General features: G+C 40.1%; 1 protein-coding gene across 1 annotated transcript in view; it reads right to left on the bottom strand.

Annotated features, from left to right (window-relative positions):
* Positions 1-6,116: 6,116 nt before the first annotated feature.
* The window catches only part of LOC104404147 (serine palmitoyltransferase 2), a 64,026-nt gene continuing 50,521 nt past the window's right edge, over positions 6,117-19,621 (bottom strand). The window contains exons 9-11 of the mRNA XM_010012504.1: positions 13,267-13,402; positions 11,101-11,230; positions 6,117-6,833 (exon numbers count right to left, since the gene is read on the bottom strand). Of these exons, the coding sequence (XP_010010806.1) occupies positions 6,714-6,833; positions 11,101-11,230; positions 13,267-13,402 (386 nt within the window). The 3' untranslated portion in view covers positions 6,117-6,713. The remainder of the gene's footprint in view (positions 6,834-11,100; positions 11,231-13,266; positions 13,403-19,621) is intronic.

Raw genomic sequence — 19,621 nt, 5'->3', positions numbered from 1 at the left:
AAGACACTGAAAGGATGTTTTGCAGCCCACTGAAGAAAAATGCCAGTGCTGGCACAGCCTCCAGAAAGGGACACCTAGCATGGAAAAACGAAGTCCAACATTCTACAGCAGCCTTAACACAACCCTGCAAAGCACCTGGGCCTATTTGCACACCCACAGTTGAAAACAGGACCCACACCTCCTTTTCGAATATCGACATCTGGTTTTCACAACCTTAGGGCTGAGATGAATGACAGGAAATGTTTAAAACAAGGCACAGACTGCAGGACAGATGTCAGGTCAAGAATAGCGTGTGAGATGCATCAAGAAGCTTTTCAAACATCTCATTAGCAGCACGACAGCCGAGAGCAGCCCCATACTCTCGCAGCACCCATGGGTGGCAGCCTGACTTCTGAGTGGAGCTAGCAGGCAGGACATCAAGAGCATCAGAACCTCTGCAGAGCTGTCTTCTCCAGAGCAGAAGCAGCTTCTCTAGACCGTGCAACAGGGCTGGCGCTGTACAACAGACCCAAGACTGGTAAGAAACAGCTGAGCATCCATCACACATGCAAGGTTTCCTGGTGCTGGAATCCAAGCCTGGAGTGGGGACACTGATCAGCCTGAGCTCTCAACCAGGCTATGGTTTTACCCAGCGATTCCAGCATCAAACTCAAACTCATGTGCTGGGTGTTTTTTTCTGGGGGTGGGGTGGGGGTGTAGAGGGATGGGGAAGGAAGAGGAAAGTGTTTGGTCTCCCCTGCAGGGGAAAAGCTTCATTAGCATCAAAAAAAAAAAAAACAAACAAACAATAAATATATTTTTAAAGTCTTTATTATGCAGAACATAGAATATATTTGAATGGATTTTTTTTCCCAAGCAGTTTTTTCTCCATTTTTTTTAATTTATTTTTTTAACATGCATTGTTACCTTTTTAAAGCCGATATACCATCCATTTATCTTTTCCCTGCCCACAGAGCATCCAACCTCATGTTAATCCCAAGTGTAAAAAAAATTAGACATCTGGCATAAAATATTTTGGGGGGAGCCCATTTAAAAATTTTATCTAAAATGTCTTATCTACAAAATAATCCGATATATATGTACATTATAGCAACACAGAGGCGTAAGAATACAGTGCAATTTAAGACGAAGTGCTGTGACTTGGTAATTCTGCCCAGGGCTTGTGGAAATGTGGGCCACCATTGGCTTTGGGGCTGCTAGCCTAAAGCCTCAGGCTCCAACGTTCCTGTCATCTCTCAAACTGGTCTGAAACGAGTAGTATCGGAGGGCTGGAGATGCATTTAGCTTAATTCACCGTTAGGGGGTAGCAAAAATACTGTCTGAACAGAATGAGATTTGGCAAAAAAAAAATGGAGAAAAGCTTTACAGCAGTCAGATAGATGGTGTGGTGCGTGTTTCACTTCACCATGGGTATTTTTCGGAACGACACCAACCCGTGGCATATTCAAGTCAAGAGACCTGTTCACTACTGTTGAGGAAATTAATCTGCTAGCTGCCACTGCTTCTGAAGTTCCTGACCCTCTCCATAATCCTCCCATGCTCAGCAGCCCAGGAACAAATTACCGATGCTCGCTAACATAGCAACAGTGCTGCTGAAAGCTGCACGGCTTTTGGCCTTCACATACAGGCACCTCTTCTGCACCTTAAAACAGCTGCTAGCCAGGATCAAACACAAATTGAATCAAACCTCTGCCTCCAAGAAAACAGCAGTACGTATTGCTTAACTAAAAGCACAGAGTATTCTTCCATGGGTTAAAATCCACTGCATTCTTCAAGGTCAGTTTTAATTCTTCATACCAAGAGTCACAGTTTAAGGCCTTCAATGCATACCACAGTCATCTCCTTCACCCAACCCCTTCTGGGGATTCAAACTCAACAGCTCCAATGTCTGCACCAAACACTTTCTAGTGAAAAATACAGCACAATACTTCACACAAGCACTTCATGGTTGTGCTCTAGCTTCACATCCAAATCCTTGAACAGGTGAACAACCGCAAGGCTGGGGATGCTACAGGAATACAAGCTATTACTATGGCATCTGAGGAGTCGTGTGTGGGTTTTTTCCTTTCTTTCTTTCAAAACCATGTTCAAGTTACACAGGTCAAATGACTGGTGCTTTTCCAGAACAGTGGTCCCGCACCAGAGCCTTCCGAGGGGTCATACTAGGCATTATTCCCAGACAGCTCAGTCCTTCACTCATGTTAGAACAGAACAGACCACAGGTACCTCAGATCTCTGTGCAGAAGGTGCCACCCACATAGATCCCAGCATGCTTGACACTTTCACAGACAGAGGATAAACTGTAAAAATAACATACATGAACTGTACATATAAACTGTGCACATTCTGACTGAGCATTGTATATTGGGATAAACCTCCACAAGTTTCCTTCCCTGTGATGCAGCAACGGAGCTCACTGGAACGTAGCACTTCAGACCTAATGCTGCAAGGTGTTCTCCTAGGTGAAGTGGAAAGCTCATGCTCATGGTTTTCCTCCAACCTTTCCTATGATCTGCCCAATAACATGGCTAACATGGCTTCTGGACAAGCAAACAGCTGTCAGCCAAATACTTATCAGAAGTAAAGATATTAAAATTTGTACAGAAGGAGAAAAAGTCTTTACTTTGTATGGCAAAGCTTTAGAGGAGTGTCCCTTTGGGCACTGAAAGTTGCATTCCTGTCTTAGGGATGCTTGTTCAAGTACACATAAAAGATCCCTGTACAGCTGAGAATAAGCAATGCCTGACTGCCCCTGTTCTCCATCCATCTCTGCTGTATTGGGCCATCATCCACACAGCACAGGACTAGGTCACTGATTTCACAGGCACACTTCCCTTTCCTGCTTGTGTGAAGGTGGGTTCCTGCTCTGACAGTGAGTACCACTTCTGCACTCTTAGAGGAAACAACAAGATGATGATGCATGATGCTATTCCTTCACTGAATGACTTCATTACGGTAAGAAGTTCGGTCAATTCACTCCCGAGTCTTTGCCTAAGGCAGAAGTGTGCTACACCAGTAACTAGAGATCTAGAACAGCTCTTTACGGATGCTATTTAAAAGGGAAAAAACATAGTAACTAAAGAAAGAGTTGAGTTATACCATATACACATACTGTACAAAAGTTTGTGTCTTGTGTAATAATAAGACCCATGAAAATCTTAACACAAAACTCCCTTGGTTTACTCTCTGCCAAAAACTAAAGAAAAATTATGAATCAGGCTCCTTAAGACAAAGGTCTACATGGGAAGGCCAGTTTCTAACAAGAAGCAGATCTCTCACTCTCTGCTGATGCTTGGTAATAGGAGCTTCGCAGTTTTCTTAAGAGAAAAAGAATACGGCCATCAGCCTTGAAAACTATAATGGTTCTAAACTCTTCGCTCAGCAGAAGCAAAATCCTGCTTGCTAAGTTCTTCAGAGAGATACTGGGAAGGCGACTATTGTATATTTATAAGTTTAGCCAACATATAGTAAAGGGCAAAATCCTTTGTTCAAAAGCAGCCTTCATTTTCTTTTGAATTTTGCATCCCTTAAGAAATACCAGGAGTCACTTTCAATTAGAATGTCTCAGAACAGTTGGCAGGGACTGCAGTCTATTTCTTAAGCAGCTTTTCTTCCTTTGTCATCTCTCAAGATTGGTTCTTTCATTCACTTCTACTGCCAGGACAAAAAGGAGACAGATTTCTGGTCAGTACATAAACATCAAAGCAGCAATCCATCCTACACATACTGTGACAGCATATATGCTGTAGGTTTGCCTAGTACAAACCAGTAGTGGTCTGCTCCTTCCATTGTAGGAGCAGTTTTTTAGTAGATGTGAAAAAATTTTCCTGGCTTTCACACTCAGTGAATTACTGGCTTAAAAGTGCAAAATCTTGGACATCTTTCTTTTTCAGAAGCAGTTTCAACAGGTACCAGACTTTGGCAAAACAGGTTCCCCTGAATAAAAGGCATCCTGAGGGGTGGGGTTGCTTCCAAAAAAAGATATGGCAGGGCTGAAATGTAACCAAGCAGTTTGCAAATGCTAATAACTGCCTGAATGATTCCTGAAATGTCTTCGCAATGCAGAATTCAGTCATATGCAGACAGCACGACATAACAGAAAGATATTGAATGGCAGAGGTTTAGCATGAACACAATTGCCTCAACAAGTGCAAGTGGAATCCCAGTGAGGATTGCTAGTTTTAAAACACTGACAATTTCAGAAGTGTTATGCAGGAGTTATCTAAATTACTGAGATTTATACAGATGTTTTTCTCCCTTCTAAAGACAAGCTGCACTAGAACTGAATCCCAGAGACAAGATTAAGACTTAAGACTTGTAGCACTTGTAACTCAATACATCACAGTTTTCAAACTGACTTGACTACGCAGACAGAAGCATGCTGTACATCTGGGAATGCTCTAGCCAGCTCCCTACTGACCCATGCCTATGTACTTAAGTTTGTCTGTTGTGTCCAATCTTAAACAATTCCATGATCAAGTCAACACGATCAGGGCTGGAGTCAGGGCTTCCTGCACTAACCTCCTCTTGTTCCCTACTAGAATTCAAAAAGAAGAAAAGAAGCAATAATTCTTCGAGGTAAAGCTTCTTTAAGTCAGAAAGCAGCAGGTCATCTGCTGGAATGTTAGAGCTAGTCCTGGGCAGAATGCAGGTGAGAAAGTAAGCTTGTGTAATTGCAGTTTACTCACTCTGTGGCTGAACAAATGAGACTGCTCCATAGCTATCAAAATTGCATATACAGGTCACAGACTTCTTGAACTGTGCACATGCTTTGCTCCAGGTGGTGAGTAAATCAACATTAGTGGACTAAGACAGAAGCAGTTATCTGGATCCATTTTCAAACAGTCAATTTTAGTTTTTCTCAAATAAGATTTCTGAAATGCAATGGTAAAAACAATCAGAATTTTTTAAGTTCCATTACGTTAAAATGGAACAAGATCTATAAACACATTAAGATAGATACTCTATAAAGTTGAAGCCAATTCTGCTTTAAATCACCGATGTATTTGCAGAACTGCTTGGTTCTAGTGACCAATCCTGTTACCTGCAGAGTGAACATAGAACTTAAAGCATTATGCTAAACCAAATTGAAGAGCTGGCCCAACCCAATTTAAACAATGTTAAAAGTTTTACTATCTCTGCAGAAATCCCACATGCCCAAAGTATAAAATACAGAAACAAACTATACTGCAACTGACTGCTGTTATTAAATTTTTGGTACCTCTTCAATGATCCATTCTGTTCACTGAAAGAATGTAAGATGCAATGACTAAGTAGCAGGCCACCTCTAAGGCGTGCTAGAGCAAAGGTGTCTATTTTAAACTTACAGTAAGACAGTGTGGAACTTGCAAATAAAAGATTCCAAACAGCAACCAGCTCCGTGAAGATTAATTTGATATCAGCAAGAGAAATGCAAAAGAATAAAGATGCCAAACTACATGCAGTCATGAGGACATTCTCTCTTCAGGGAAGGCCTACACAGACATGCAGCTGCCAACTTGTTGCCTAGCCAAAATGTAATGCGTGATAAGATCCAAGCCGTCTAAATTCTTTGCATAAAAGCCTTCAGCAACAAGATCAATGAAGAACACCTCATATATGACAAGAAATGGTGAATTAGCAGAAGGGTAGCAATCAGTCTTTCACAGATCTGCATGAAGTAAGTGGTTCTCCTAACAGTAATCCATTTAATACGTCTGCTTTTTGACAGATGCTGGTCTTAAGCACAAGGCTTGCTATGCTTTACTCAATTCCAAGAGCACTCTCCTAGAACTTAGCAGTGGCTTGTTCATGATTTTATGATAATTCTAAAGCAAGAGAAATTAATCTCAAGATGAGAAACCAACATACACTAGAACTACCTTTCATTTCTTTTTAAAACAGTAGTATGTTGGAAGACAAAACACAGCTCATTAAAAAAAAAAACAACAACAAAACCCCAAACAAAACCAAATCCCCTTTCCATCACTTACCCTATATCAAGAGGACAATTAGTGTCAAAACCAGGAGACAATCTGGCATCCATACTGAGAAGGAAAAGAATGCTAGAGTCCCAAAAGTCCATCTGCCTGTGGCTTGCAAAACTAAATAATGTTTGGGAACAATGGTCCTGTCAGTGACATGTCAACAATACATTTATTTTAAAAAGGCTAAATTTAAAGTTTTAAACACAAGTAACTGCAAAAGAAAAAACAACTTTGGTTGATTATCCATCTTGTTAACTATGTCAAAGTTAGCAATCAACAGTTTCTTTAGGAAGACTCCAAGAACAGACAGGTCAGCTTACTCCTTACCGTGAAGGTCAGGCACCTAGCAGTGACACTGGAAATGCTGCCATGCCAGCGTCACACATGCTCACAACATCTCAGCCAGCATTTGGGAGGCTAATGGTGCATACAGAGTCTGAGCTGATCAGCCACAGCCAACTTGGGTTGCGGTGAATTCATTGAGACAAATAAATAAAAAAAGCAACAAGAAAAATTAAAGCCAAGCACCTCTAGGGCCAGACCCTGAAGACACAGGAATCAAAGCTTTTTTTTCTCCTCTCCCTATTTACAAAATGCCATTTAGAGCTCACATGGCCACTTCAGTATTGTGAGGAAATGTCTTTTATGCTAAGCAGTCCTAAGTGTGTCATTCATGGATGCTGTGGCCTGTGTGCCATGGAGTGTCCCACAGGGTGTGTCCCTCCCACCAAGGCACATGGAGGGAGGTCAGTCTTCTGTTTCTTCATATGTTGTCTCGTCAAACGGTCGGTCCAAGATAGGTACCAAACGGTGACGGGAATATTTCAGTTGCAAAAGGTCCCCAACTTCATCGATTTCTTTTAAAGCCTGAGAAAAAGACCACAGTAGATCAACTGAGGAGACAGATGCAAGTTATCAGCACATCTTCCTTTTTGCATGCCTGCAGACTACTCGACAGCCATTTTACATAAGCAAGACTTTACTGTGCTAGAAGTCTGTAGCTTCAGAGGTGCCTAGGATTTGGTTTTGATTTTAGCATTCAGAAGTCTCAAGACCAAGTGAACAGCACTGATGACTTAACTGAGAATGACTCTGCACCTACCTAACTACTTCACTTCCAAGGCAGGATCATAATATCCAGCAATACTAACTCAAATTTTGCAGTCATTCCCCCCCAGAAACCATGACTATTCACAGGAAGAAAAAACAACAACCACCTCCCTTCCTGGAAGTAATAAAGCTGAAGTAGAAAAGTACCTGTAGGTCTGACTCCTCTTCATGTATAAATCGGTATGAAAACATGTGTGTTAGTAGTATACATCTCTGACCGACTGTATTTTTTATAAATTGCAAGACAACAAAAGACAAACCGCAATACTGCATGAACAAGTTCTATTGTTTCATTTGTTGTATCATTTGATTAATTTGTATTGTCCATGTAGAAATAGAGATACAAGCTCTGTATTGTAAGCAGCACTGCATGGGACATTTTTGCCAGCCAATCCAAGGAATGAAAAAAGTTATTCTGGGTAGGATCACAAGCATTTTCTCCCTCAAAACTAAGTCCCAATGACTGAGGTTGCCACAAAGGCAACACTCAGTCAACCGATGGCTCAGGAGACAGCTAGTGAGCTAAGAAAACCTTTCACCATTTTGACCTGAATGCAAATGTTATGAAGTTTACCAGAGATCAAACATCTGCTAGCTTGAGAGATGAGGAAAGTCCCGGCTCTGTTAATCATTCTTTCTTTATGTGGCAATCTCTTTGATAAGACACTCATTCGCAATAGGGTTTATTAAAAGCCAAACCCTAAACTTCAATTCATTTCTCTACAGAACACTCCTGGAACAAGGTACAAAATAAATTAGTTGCTGCAGACAACTTTGCAACAGTATGTGATGCTACTTATCTTACACAGGCAAGTGACAAAGAAATGAGTTCAGAAGATGACTTCCAATGTGATTTCTGAACTCAAAGCCTGACATTCTGCACTCCCTTGAATTATAAATTTATTCAGACAGGTACATTCAGCATTTCTTCAGAATGCCACAAACTTCAACGTTAACGCCCCCATTTTAACATGTTCTGAGTCAAATGCCTGACTCCTGAGAATAGTTGGCAGACGGAGGTTAATATCCCTACATACTTTTCCTTCCTGGATGGACAGTTCAAGTTTTTGTTTCTTTAAACAATGGCCCCTCATGCTTGTTGTATCTGGCAGCAAAAACTTCTCCACTCTAAAATCTGGGGGAACGACAAACCCAGAAGTTGGACCTCAGTAAAAACAAAACAAAAGTGTGGGCACAGTTTGCCAGAGCTTTAAGTAAAGATCCCATATGGAAACAATTTAAAGTTGAATTTCTGTTGAAAGAGTCTGTTAACTGTTACTCTTGAATGCAGATTTAGGATTTTATTAATTTAAAACAAAAAGGACCATGTGACCAGCAAAGACTACAAAGGAATTGGCATTGGTGAACTCTGACTTCAGGATAGTGTAATACATTTTTCATCACTGAAAAAAAAGCACCAGCCCACAGGGTTGCAGGTTATGAGGGACTTCTCTCTGATCCTAAGCCAAATATTTTCAGGCAAGGAAGTTTTATTTACATAAAACTGTTAAAATTGTAACCAAGAACTGCTTCCCATCATGTGGGTTTATTTAATAAGAACAAGGAAGCATTACAAATATCAGCATTTACAAGACAAGCTTCTCTTCCTTGTGCTCCAAGCCCAGGAGAAAAAAAAAAAAAAAAAAAGCTGTAACACCCCTAGTTAACATCCATGCACGCACAGATGGGCTACCAAGTTCTCCTCTCTGTCACTGACTTGAAGAAGCTCTTTACCAGCTCTCTCCAAGTCTGTTCATTTCAGTTCCTTTTCCTCCTGGATATTGTTGCCCCAGTTCAGCAGAGGGATCAGATTCGAGGGTTGCCTTAATGATTAGCTGCCTGAAATCAATCCACTTCCACTGCATCACAAGAAAAAACAACACAAAAATCACTGATACAAAGACTTGCTCCTAATTAACTCCTCTTGACAATGTTCTGGGTTCAGAGCATGCAGTTGTTTTGAACCTTGAAATGGATTACACTAACTTGGAACAAAGCCTTCACATACTGAGCTAAATCAGGATTTGTTCATTCACTTCAAAATTCACACCTCATTTTGTCCTGGATTACTCTTCTTAGGCAGACAAGCCCTAATGTATTAAACAAGCATTTCCTCGATTTAGAGCATTTAGCACCTACAGAGGTACTCTAGAAAGGAGTTTTTAATGTTGGAAGCACAAAACCTGAAATATTTTCTGGAAAGCAGAAAGACTTTTAAGAGAATTCACAGGAAAAGAGCTTTTTTAAGCAGAGTAATAAAAGTTACAGATTGGTTTTGGAAAAGAGCAAGTATAGTACTTATATAGACTCTGCAGAAGCAGCTTGTTATGGTAAAGACTCCAGCTGGTAACTTTGAGAGCAAACCAAGAATCTAACCAACAGCAAGACTGCATGAATACTCAGGTAGTCCCAGCACATCAAATTTGCACAGTTCCAGCTGTAGCTCAGTTTGCAGCAATATGATTTCAGAAGCTTCAGTTTTCTTTCTTTTCCTACCTTCTCCCCATTCATCCCCCCCACATCCACCTGGCCAGAAGTTATTGCTCCCTCATTTGTGTCAATGCAGTCAGTTCTATTACCATGTTCTGAGCCAAGTCGGTGACACTGTTCATTTTATACTGAGTGAAAAGAAGGAGGGAGCTTTCTCTAGAGATACTGTTTCAGAGTTTTTATTTGGAACAGAAACACTGAACTGGGATGACAGGAAGGACAAGTAGCTGGGAAGGAACTCAGGTCTTAGAAGGCAGAAAGAACTAAGTACAGGACTGCAGATATATGGCAAGTTGTTTAACTGATACAGAACAATGCTAAATATGTATTACCAAACTGCACTCACCACTGCCTATTTTTCCTAACAAAACTGAAAGAAAGAAAGCAATTTTCAGCTCTTGATTTGAACATTTTGTGGCAGTGAAATGTGAAAAGTTCAAATCTATTATTCTTTTTGACATTAGAAAATGCCTGTTTGTATGTCCCATTTGCTGTTCATGTATTGAAGTGTTACTGCCTGATCATATCTGGACACTGGGCATGATTCCCCTTCATTGATGACTACTCCAAACTACCCTCTTATGTACAAAATGTTTAAAAATAGTTTAAAGGTTTTTTTTCTCCATCTTCCCAAGGGCCAAGGTGAGGCTTCTCAAACTGCTGTTCCTCAGATCACGCTTCTTGCCCTTCTTGAAGTAAGTGGTAACATTTGCTTTCTTCCAACCTCCATTCACCATGACCTTCCAAAGATGATAATCAAGAGCGTACTTGCAGTGACAGCCAGTGACACCACACTTGTGGGTGTATCCCATCAGGTCCCATGGACTTGTCAATGTTCAGTTTGCTCCCTTATTTGACTCTCCTTTACATTGCTCCATGTTTTCCCATTGACCTCGTGGGCCCAGGATTCCTGAAGGCAAGTCTCATCAGTAAAGACTGAGGCAACAGAGGCACTGAGTACCCTGACCTCTTGCATATCATTTGTCACCTAATCCCTATGCCATTCAGCAGCAGCCCCACATTTTCTCTACTCTTCCTCTTGCTACTAATATCCCTATAGAAGGCCCTGTCCTTTGACAGACTCAGCTACAGGTGGGATTTGGCTTTCCTGTCCCCATGCTCAGAACTGTCTCTATTCCCCCTGGGCCACCTTGCACCAATTTATGTTTCCATTTTATGTATTTGTTGGTTTTTCTTCTGTGGAGGTTTCCCACCACATTTGCTCTCCTGTAAGTCAGAATGCACCATTCTTTGGGAGTGGGAGAATCAACCAGCTGTCCTGGACACCATCTCTCTTCAGGACCATATCCTACAGGATTCTTTCAAGCAGGTCTCTGAACATGATAGTTTACTCTCCTGAAGTCCAAAGTCATGACTCAATCTAGCTTAGGTTCTGAGCTCTACTATACAAGGCTTTGCACATTAGATTTAATAGTTTGTGTACCAAACACTGAACCAGTCTAGAGAAAATAGACGGCTGCTGTATCTGTTTATAGCAGGTATGGGCAAAAGGAAGACAAGATGAGACACTTACTCTATCAAGCATCTCTTTGGTATGAGCTGCAGACAAACAGAATCTGGCTCTGGACTCGATGATGGGGGTGGCAGGGAAGCCTACAACCACAACACCGATGTTCCGCTTCAGCATCTCACGCCCAAATGCACTGCCAGAGAGAACAAGAAAGATCGTCAGAATGATACCAGTGGTGGCAAAGCAGCATCAGCATGAAGGTCTCTGTATGTTTAACCATATAGGCCTTTGTTGAAGCAAGCCTGCAAGACCACGATTTGGAGCTTGCAGTGCTTTCTTTTAGAGGCAGAATGCCTACTGACAAAAGCCATTTTTTAATTCATTCATAAGGTGGTTCTCCTCAAAAGGTTTCACTGTATTAAGTTCTAACAGAGCTAAAAGATTAGATGTGGCAGAGGCTGGCCTTTTAGCAATGTGTTTCTAAATGGATTTTGTAAACTAAGCTTGGAAATCTTTCCAATAGGAAACAGGGATTTTGGCTTGGAAGTTTGACTATACAAGGAATCCCCCTTGCTGCAATCCCCTAAAGGTTCTGCAATTTCAAGATGGTTTGTTTTCACCAATTTAATTCAATTAAAGTACATTATGATGTCACAGAATGTACCACTTTTTACGTGCCTATCAAGGGAACCACTAAATGGCCACAGTAAATTGAGATAACCTAATCTGACACCAAATTCTTATGGGGATTAAAGAAATCAGTGGCTTTGACTTATGTGATGAGAGACATGAAGATCTAGATCCTTTCTATAATGGCAGTGCAATTGTGGGTGTGTACAGGCCATAGGAAATGGTTAATTCTTTTTGAACTAACCTTGTCTTCAGAATCAGCAGCAATGAACTTGAGGCTTATAAGGATGTATAAAAATAACATCCTTTTACTAGGTTTATAATATTTCTGCCTTTTACTTCTGCTGCAACTATTTTCCTCATAAATAGATGTGTAGTGATACACTTCATTCTGTATCCATTTAGTACTCTCAAACTGTTTTAAAAGCAGACCACAAGAGACAAAGAAAGGATGAAGCAGACCTCATGAGATCTGGCCCTTTGGATCTATATCAGAGCTCCATGTTCTTTTTCATTTTTAAGTCACTGGCCCAACTGCTAAGCTAATAAACATCTCCTTGAACATTTCCAGGGGAAAGATAGCACTGACTGGTAGAGCAGCTGGGTAACAGAAACAGTATGCCTCTGTGTGCTGGATGGAGCACACTGCAGATTCTACAGCACCTATAAAGGTTAAAGGCCTTTTAAATTTGGTTATACTGAAAAGGGTGGAGGAAGATTGCACCTAGCTTCATGCAGAATGCTAGAAGATATTTGTTCCCTCACAGAACCACAGTACTTAGCCAGACTGAAGCCTGAGCTAGAACACTACAGATATTTGGTATGGCTTGAAATGAAGCCGTGCTTTCCAAATTCAGAAGTGTTGGTTGAGCACTGCATTACACAAGGACACTGAAAAGCAGCTACCAATGCCAAGCTGTCCTTGAAATCAGACTTTGTTTATGTTGCAAAAATTTTCAATGTATACATTATATCCTGTTTGCAGAAGTTTAGCTGTAATTATCCACACAGTAGCCCACATGTCCATAAGCATTTATAAAGCTTACGGTTCTATTAATATTTACAATAACAGTATCTGAGCTATTAAATCCAGAATTTTTAAAAAACTTGGGATTCACCAAATACAGGTTGTTGTGTCCCACCATATCCCACCCCCCTGCTTTTTCCTTTTTTAATTTTCAGAGCTCACCTGTGGAAATGTGTCTACTTCTGATCCAGGAATCAGTAAAAACATTCTTCTAGTGACTTTTAATGTTAACTTTAATTCAATTTCAGCTTCTTTTCAGCACACATATGCACTTTGCATAGAAATAAAATGGAAAAAACAAAACAACCCCAAAAACCCCAAACCCAATTTTTAAAACATGGCATGTAGTGGTAAAATGGCTTCCCTGAAGTGCTTTCTTGCTGCCATAAAAGCTACAAGCCTCAGTTTTCTTAAGATCACTTACAGGAAGTTCCCACGTTTTCTAAGACTCGGTAATGACCATAAAAGCAAAAAATCAAACCAGTCTTTTATTACATTTAGAAATGTCTTAATATTCTTGTACCATCCTAGCTTTAGAGAATACAGGTGAAAAGTTATCCTGTTAAACCTACCCAATTTTTGCTGGCATGTAGAGCATCAGAGGCACAACAGGGGAATCTTCATTTCCATAGATGATAAAGCCCATCTCTTTCAGTCGTCTCCTGAAATATCTAGTGTTCTCTGCTAGCTGCTGCACACGTGCTTTCCCTGGAAAAGAAATTAAAATAGGACCTAAGTCACACTCATAACTGCGACACAAGACCTCTAGCTGAAGTACAAACTATGATGTACCGCTTGTGCTTACACAAGGGTTAAATTAACTGCAAAGTAGAATTTGCAGTTTCTTTTCCCTCATGTAATCAAGATCAATCACTCATTTTATGACAAGGCAGTAGGTGAATGGACTTAAGACAGGCACAACCATCAAGTTCAAGTGTGCTCTATTTTTTTTCATATCAGGTTTTTAATCAAGAGGTACCTGCTTTTAAACAGGATTCGAAATTTGCTCAGAATTCACTGGTAACTGCACCTTGAAGAAGAATTTCTTACACTTTTAATAATGAATGGAAACCTATCGAATCAGCTGGGGCTGTTTGCCATGTTTTGTCCTGCTTATCTGTATTAATGGAAGTTTCCTCCTTAGGTCTACTTGCTGAACTGATCACGTGGCTGCTCCCTACCCTTTTTCAGTTAAAACGAGCTGGGTTTAAATTAAACCAATTACTTCTGATAATCCAGCTCACTTTGCAATAAGCAGCAGTGGCCAATCCATCATGCATTCAGCCAGTTCTGACATTTGTCAAAATACTAGTACACAGGACATTAGACAGTTAGTATAGTTTAAATATTGCAGCTAGTCAGACATGCATAGGACAACCTATTTATCAGTTAATTAAATTCTAGCCTAGCTCAATGTACTATGTATCTGTATCACCCAGAAAAAGATCAGCATCATCTTACCTAAGCAGATCATAATGCATTTCTGATCAACTAATACTCTAATGTGCTTAAGAGATTAAGCACTATCCCATTGATGAGACTATAATAAGTAACATTTATAATTACTTCTCTCTGGTCCACAGAGTGTATTTTTAGATAATTGATTATCCGAACACTGTTTTCACCAGATGGGTGATTCATATACTGAAGCATTAAATCTACAGCAGTGCAAATCTATGCCACAAAGTGAAGATGAGTGCTAGATATTAATAGTCTTCCTTTAAAGTTGTAGATAACATAAGGTGACTAACCAAAAGGAATGCCAGCTCTCAAAGAAACATCCAACACCCACATAGCTCTGCTCCAGGCCAGAACAAATGTAATTTTAAGAACCTATAGTTTTTGTAGCCAAGAGTATCAGACATTCCACCCACAACCATCCAATCAAAGGCAAAATCTCATCAAAGGCAAAGCATGAGGAAAAAAAAGGATGAAACCTGTTAAGTTTGCAAAACTTGGCCTATCATTAGTGGGTAGAAGCTGGTATTTTTAACAGCAGTCATTGCCATTTAAGACATCTCCTCCATTAAGAGCATTATTTCTTAATCTTTTCTCCCCCAGAGTTTCTGCAGAAGCTTAATTCCTCTTTCCCAAAAAGCAGTAAGATTTCAGGAAAACAAAGGCATCTTGTGCTTATGAAACTTATTTTTTAATTGGCTCACATCACATCAGATGCTCCAGTGGAGATCCAGCTTTCTCTTACGTTTTCAGACCAATTATTCAGTTATTTTAAATACCCCAGACTGCAAAGTGAAGTTTAAAAAACCAAAAAATGCAAGAAAATAAAAAGAAACAGGCCTACTGCAAGATACTACAGATAGTGAGCCAAAAACCATTTCTTGCCTTTTTTAAAATTGAGACAATCAATAAAAACACAAGTGTCCAGAGCAGTCTACATGCAAAAAAAAATAAAACTAAAAAATTTTAAAAAAGCTACTACTATGATACCTTCTGAGAAAGGTGCATCTGCATCTCCCCTATACATAAATGCAGAACTTCTGACAACATTTCAAGTCAGTGATGTACAATCCCATCAAAACACACATGAGACTTCGCTACTATGAGAGTAGGAAGGTAACATACACAGCTGGATAGCTGGATATAACTGCTGTGATCAGCCCCTCTCCCACAACCAGGAATATAGCTTCTCCCATACATACATTCTCTCCATGCTCCCATAATGCAAGGAGTTTACAGTGCTCCAAGCAGAAGGAACTTCAGCACTTCTACAGTTTTCCCCTCTACAGATTCACACCCTTTCCAAGTTGTTGTGAGCCTTCCAGGCTAAAGATTAAAGAGTAACTTTAATTTGTAGTTGGCAACCACTTCACAGTCTTCCATAAAAAGAGTTCATGTTTCTAGATTTGTCCTTATAGATTGAAGAATGCTTTGAGATGTAAACAAGTTTCATGTGCAAGTCTTTCCATCCTCTACAGAGACATAATCGCCTAGTACAGCAACTGATAGATTTGGAAGATGCTTGCTGCCTTCAGGTTTGTGGGTCTCAAAAGCCTGTAAGCTTTTACATTGTTCCAGAGCCATCAGTCAATTTAATGAAATTATTACCTCTCTTGAAACTTGTCACCATGGCTACAACAACATTAACAAGAACTTGAAAACGCTCAGTGGTGTCTTCTCACTATCCACCATATACCATTACCACCTGAAGAGATTTGTAGTCATGATGAAGCAAAGCACCATGAACCAAGCAGGAATGAGGTGCAGGTTCCTTGTCCTCCACTTCCTCTTCTCCCTGCATCTCCTCTGTACTTCAACATATGTAGTCTCCCATCCCACTGTAAAATCCCGCACTTGAAGAGTGATGCCACATGTTAATTGAATAGGGTTTGCAATATTATGCAACAATAGTCAGCTAGTAACATTTGCTGGTTCAGCCCCCCGGTACGCACTGGTGTAGCAGGCTGCTAACTGCTATTAGAGTTTTAATGTGTTTTCTGGGACCACAAAGACAAATCAAGCAGTGCCTGGAGACAGCAGTGACTAGGTAGCATTGCTAATCCCACTTGTACCCAAAACAGTGCTTGAGCAATCAAACAGAACCTCAAAATCCCTTCCCAACTCAAACATCTTCAGAAGCTCAGAGCCCTGTCCACACCTGCTCAAGTGTAGGCCTAGAAAGACTGCCAGGACTGCAGCAATCCTCCAGCTGCTGGCTTTCTTGGCAGTATGCAGCTTCGTTTTTAAGAACACGCAAAAAAGGCTGGCTCAGACACCACCCTGCCAATTGTTCTCACATAGGAGTTGTGCAATGATTCTGGTAACATCCTTTCATCTAGGAAACTGGAATATGATGACCTTCAGGGAGGGAAGGGGGAAGAAAGAGAGGATTACTGGAACCAAGCTCTTCAAAAGGCTGGAAAACTAGAATCCCTTATCAGAGCAACTGATCTGAAGTCCTTTATGAGTTCTGTAAATGGCTTAAACCAGCTACTTGACAGACCCACACTGGAATTAGAGGATTAATAATAACTTCTCCTTTGCTTTTTATACCCTTTTGCAGGTCTACTGCAGTTGTAACAAGATTGCTCTTGCCATTTAGAAAAACACTTCTTTCCTTGTAGCAGCCTGGGCATCATTTAATTTAAAGCCCACGTGTATTCCCTAAAGAACATGCTGCCATTATATCAGAATATATAGGCCACCTAAAGGGGAGAAATGTTCTCCTTTTACCACTCCCAAATCAGAGCTGTAGCTGTGCGGACTCAGTAAAGAAAAAAGAATGGAGAAAAGAAATACAACAATTGCCTCTGCTTGGATAGCTAAGATGGGCTGAATATTTATAGCTGACAGTTTGAGAAGAGGAATATGCTTTTACTTGACGTAGCCTTATACCAGTCCAAGATAACAGGCAGTCATTTTAAATTGGCACTGCTCATCTTCATGCCATTTGTTTTACTGTACACCCTAAGTGCAGTATCCATGATACGGAGTTGAAGCCCTTCTACCTCAGGTGCAAATAACCAAGTGTGAACTCACAGATCAGCAGCAGCTTTGCTGAAGAAGTCACTCAGAGCTACTCTTAAACTTTTGCTCTAAGGCACAGCCCATAACCTCATGGTGATCTTACTGTACATGCCCAAGAATGCCAGATATATGCTTTTGCATTTATAAACCCTAAGCAACTTAAGTCTACACTTAACAGACCAGAAAAGTCAGGCTTCAGAGTTTCTGCACCAGAAAGGTGCTATACAACCAGCTGAAGCAATACAGTAAGAGCTGACTGACTGAATTTTTACCATTCCTCCAGTACTTGCGCATTATTTCCAAAATGGACAGCAAACTTTTGCCCACTTCTAAACAAGCTTCAGATTTGTGCTGAGGGAGAGTATTTCTCTTATTATATTTTACCATATGGCAAGCAATACTCTTTAAAAAATGCAGCTAGCACATCCCTGAAAAAATGGCACCCCAGAATTCCAACACCCTAGAGAAAGCACTCCATTGTGAATCTAAAGTCACATGAAATGCACATTCCCCACAACCCTCGTGTAAAGTAAGTTAGTATCTCTGCCAGGACAGGTTCACACAGGCTAGAACAATGATGCTTCATCACTTGCAAAGGCCTCTGCTTTAGAGGTCACATTGCTCAGAAAGACAGAAGTTACACTGAAAACATTATCTAGGAATATTTCAGCAAATTTCTTCTCGACACAGAAATTAAGTTGATACTTATCATAGTCATCTTCAGGATAAATAGGGGACTGTACATTCCCCCACACCAAATCTAAACTCCTGTATCAAATAGGCACATAAACAGAGAAATTCACCTGTGTTGAGCCTCACTGCTCTTTACACCACAGAAGTTAATGCTTTAACTAACAGTCCAAATACTGCAAAGATTATCAGACAACGCACACTGGCAAACAGGCAGTTTAATAAATAAACAGCAATTGCCCAGCAATCAAGAAAAAAAAAAAAAAAAAGGAAAACCAGACACTTCTTAAGAGCCGGGATCTGTGTAAGCTCCCTATTCCACATTAAAAAGTCATCTCCAAAGAACAAAGAAGCCCTAGAATTTGTGGAAGTTACTCTGCCACAAAGATCTAATATTTGTAGTGTTTCTGTCATCTATTAAGGATGATGAATAAGCTATCATAGATGGTATCAGACTCCAAAGAAAATTTAGTTCAACCAGGATGTATTTGTTTTCCCTCCCTCTTGTGATCTCTAGGCGGTAATTGGAGAGCAATCACAAATCTGTCTTTCTAAACAATGCAACACTTCATCAGCAAGGCTTCTTGAGAAATAAAAGGCATGTTGCATTGTACACAAAAAGACTACTGACACTGAACTCCAGAGGGGAAAACCAACTTCAGATGGCCAGAAAAACACAAGCAGGATTTTATCTGCTTGTCCTACTAGGGATCACAATCACCTGCACCTAAAACAAAGTACTTGATGGAATACAGCGGAAGCTGTATGTTTACATTTTGATTTTTATAAAAACTTCAAAGCAACATAACAAGACACATTTTTAAAAATGGCTCCGAGCAGTGAAACTGTTAACTGCATGCACAGGCTGAAATAAAGCTTTTGTTGGTCAACAATTATCAGTTCACATTAGATAGCTAAGAGGAAGTTACTATATATTCTTTCATTAACTAATCTTGCAGCTGTTCACCACATTAGATTTTTAGTTTTGCAGTCTTAATTTAACCTATTTTTTTGCTTCCAACATGGACAATGAGGCCAAACAGCAGTTTCACACCTTTATCTTACACATCAGTTGAAGGCAAGCATCCTTAGTTTTAATGATTAAATGAAAATATTGGAATAAAACTCTTGATAAGAATTGATTGCTATTCAGTACATGCAGAATCACTCCACTTGTGATATATATTTATTTCCACAATTACTCACTCTCTCAATAACAGCTTATGTTGTAACATAATGGAACACGCTCTGCTGTCTTCTTGCAAATGTTCCAGTTTCACTTACTAGCAGAGATTTGTAAGAATTCTGTGAGAACTTGCGAAGATGTACTCTGATAGTAGCACACTGCGTCTGATAAGACCCAGTATGTATCTAACAAGACCTAGGTTTTGTTAAGAAGATTGACTGAAGCATATTGAAGACGTTTTAAATCACTGCAAGAAATAATGATTAGAGCAAGTTAATCTTAATAATAGATCCATAAAGCATCTCTGAGATTAAAACACTCCATGAATTCTTTGCACAAGAGTTACTTTCAGTCTCTAATGTAATTTGTTCCACATTGTTTTTCAAGCTTGTTCCATCTTGCAAACTCTTGGAGCGCAGAGGTGTCTGAGGTGAGAAGCACTAAATCACCTACTGAGAAATGTGCCATCCTTAATTTGTAGCAGAGTAATTTCTCTTGGTATAGCTTCTTTCAGTCAAGGAAGGCATTTATTTGGCAATAAGCCTACCTTGACAAATACCACAGCT

The sequence above is a fragment of the Nestor notabilis genome, unplaced genomic scaffold (genome assembly GCF_000696875.1).
Source record: "Nestor notabilis isolate BGI_N333 unplaced genomic scaffold, ASM69687v1 scaffold8134, whole genome shotgun sequence".
Taxonomy (NCBI): Eukaryota; Metazoa; Chordata; class Aves; order Psittaciformes; family Psittacidae; genus Nestor; species Nestor notabilis.
The sequence above is the reverse complement of the archived record's forward strand: the minus strand, read 5'-3'. Positions and strand labels throughout refer to the sequence as shown.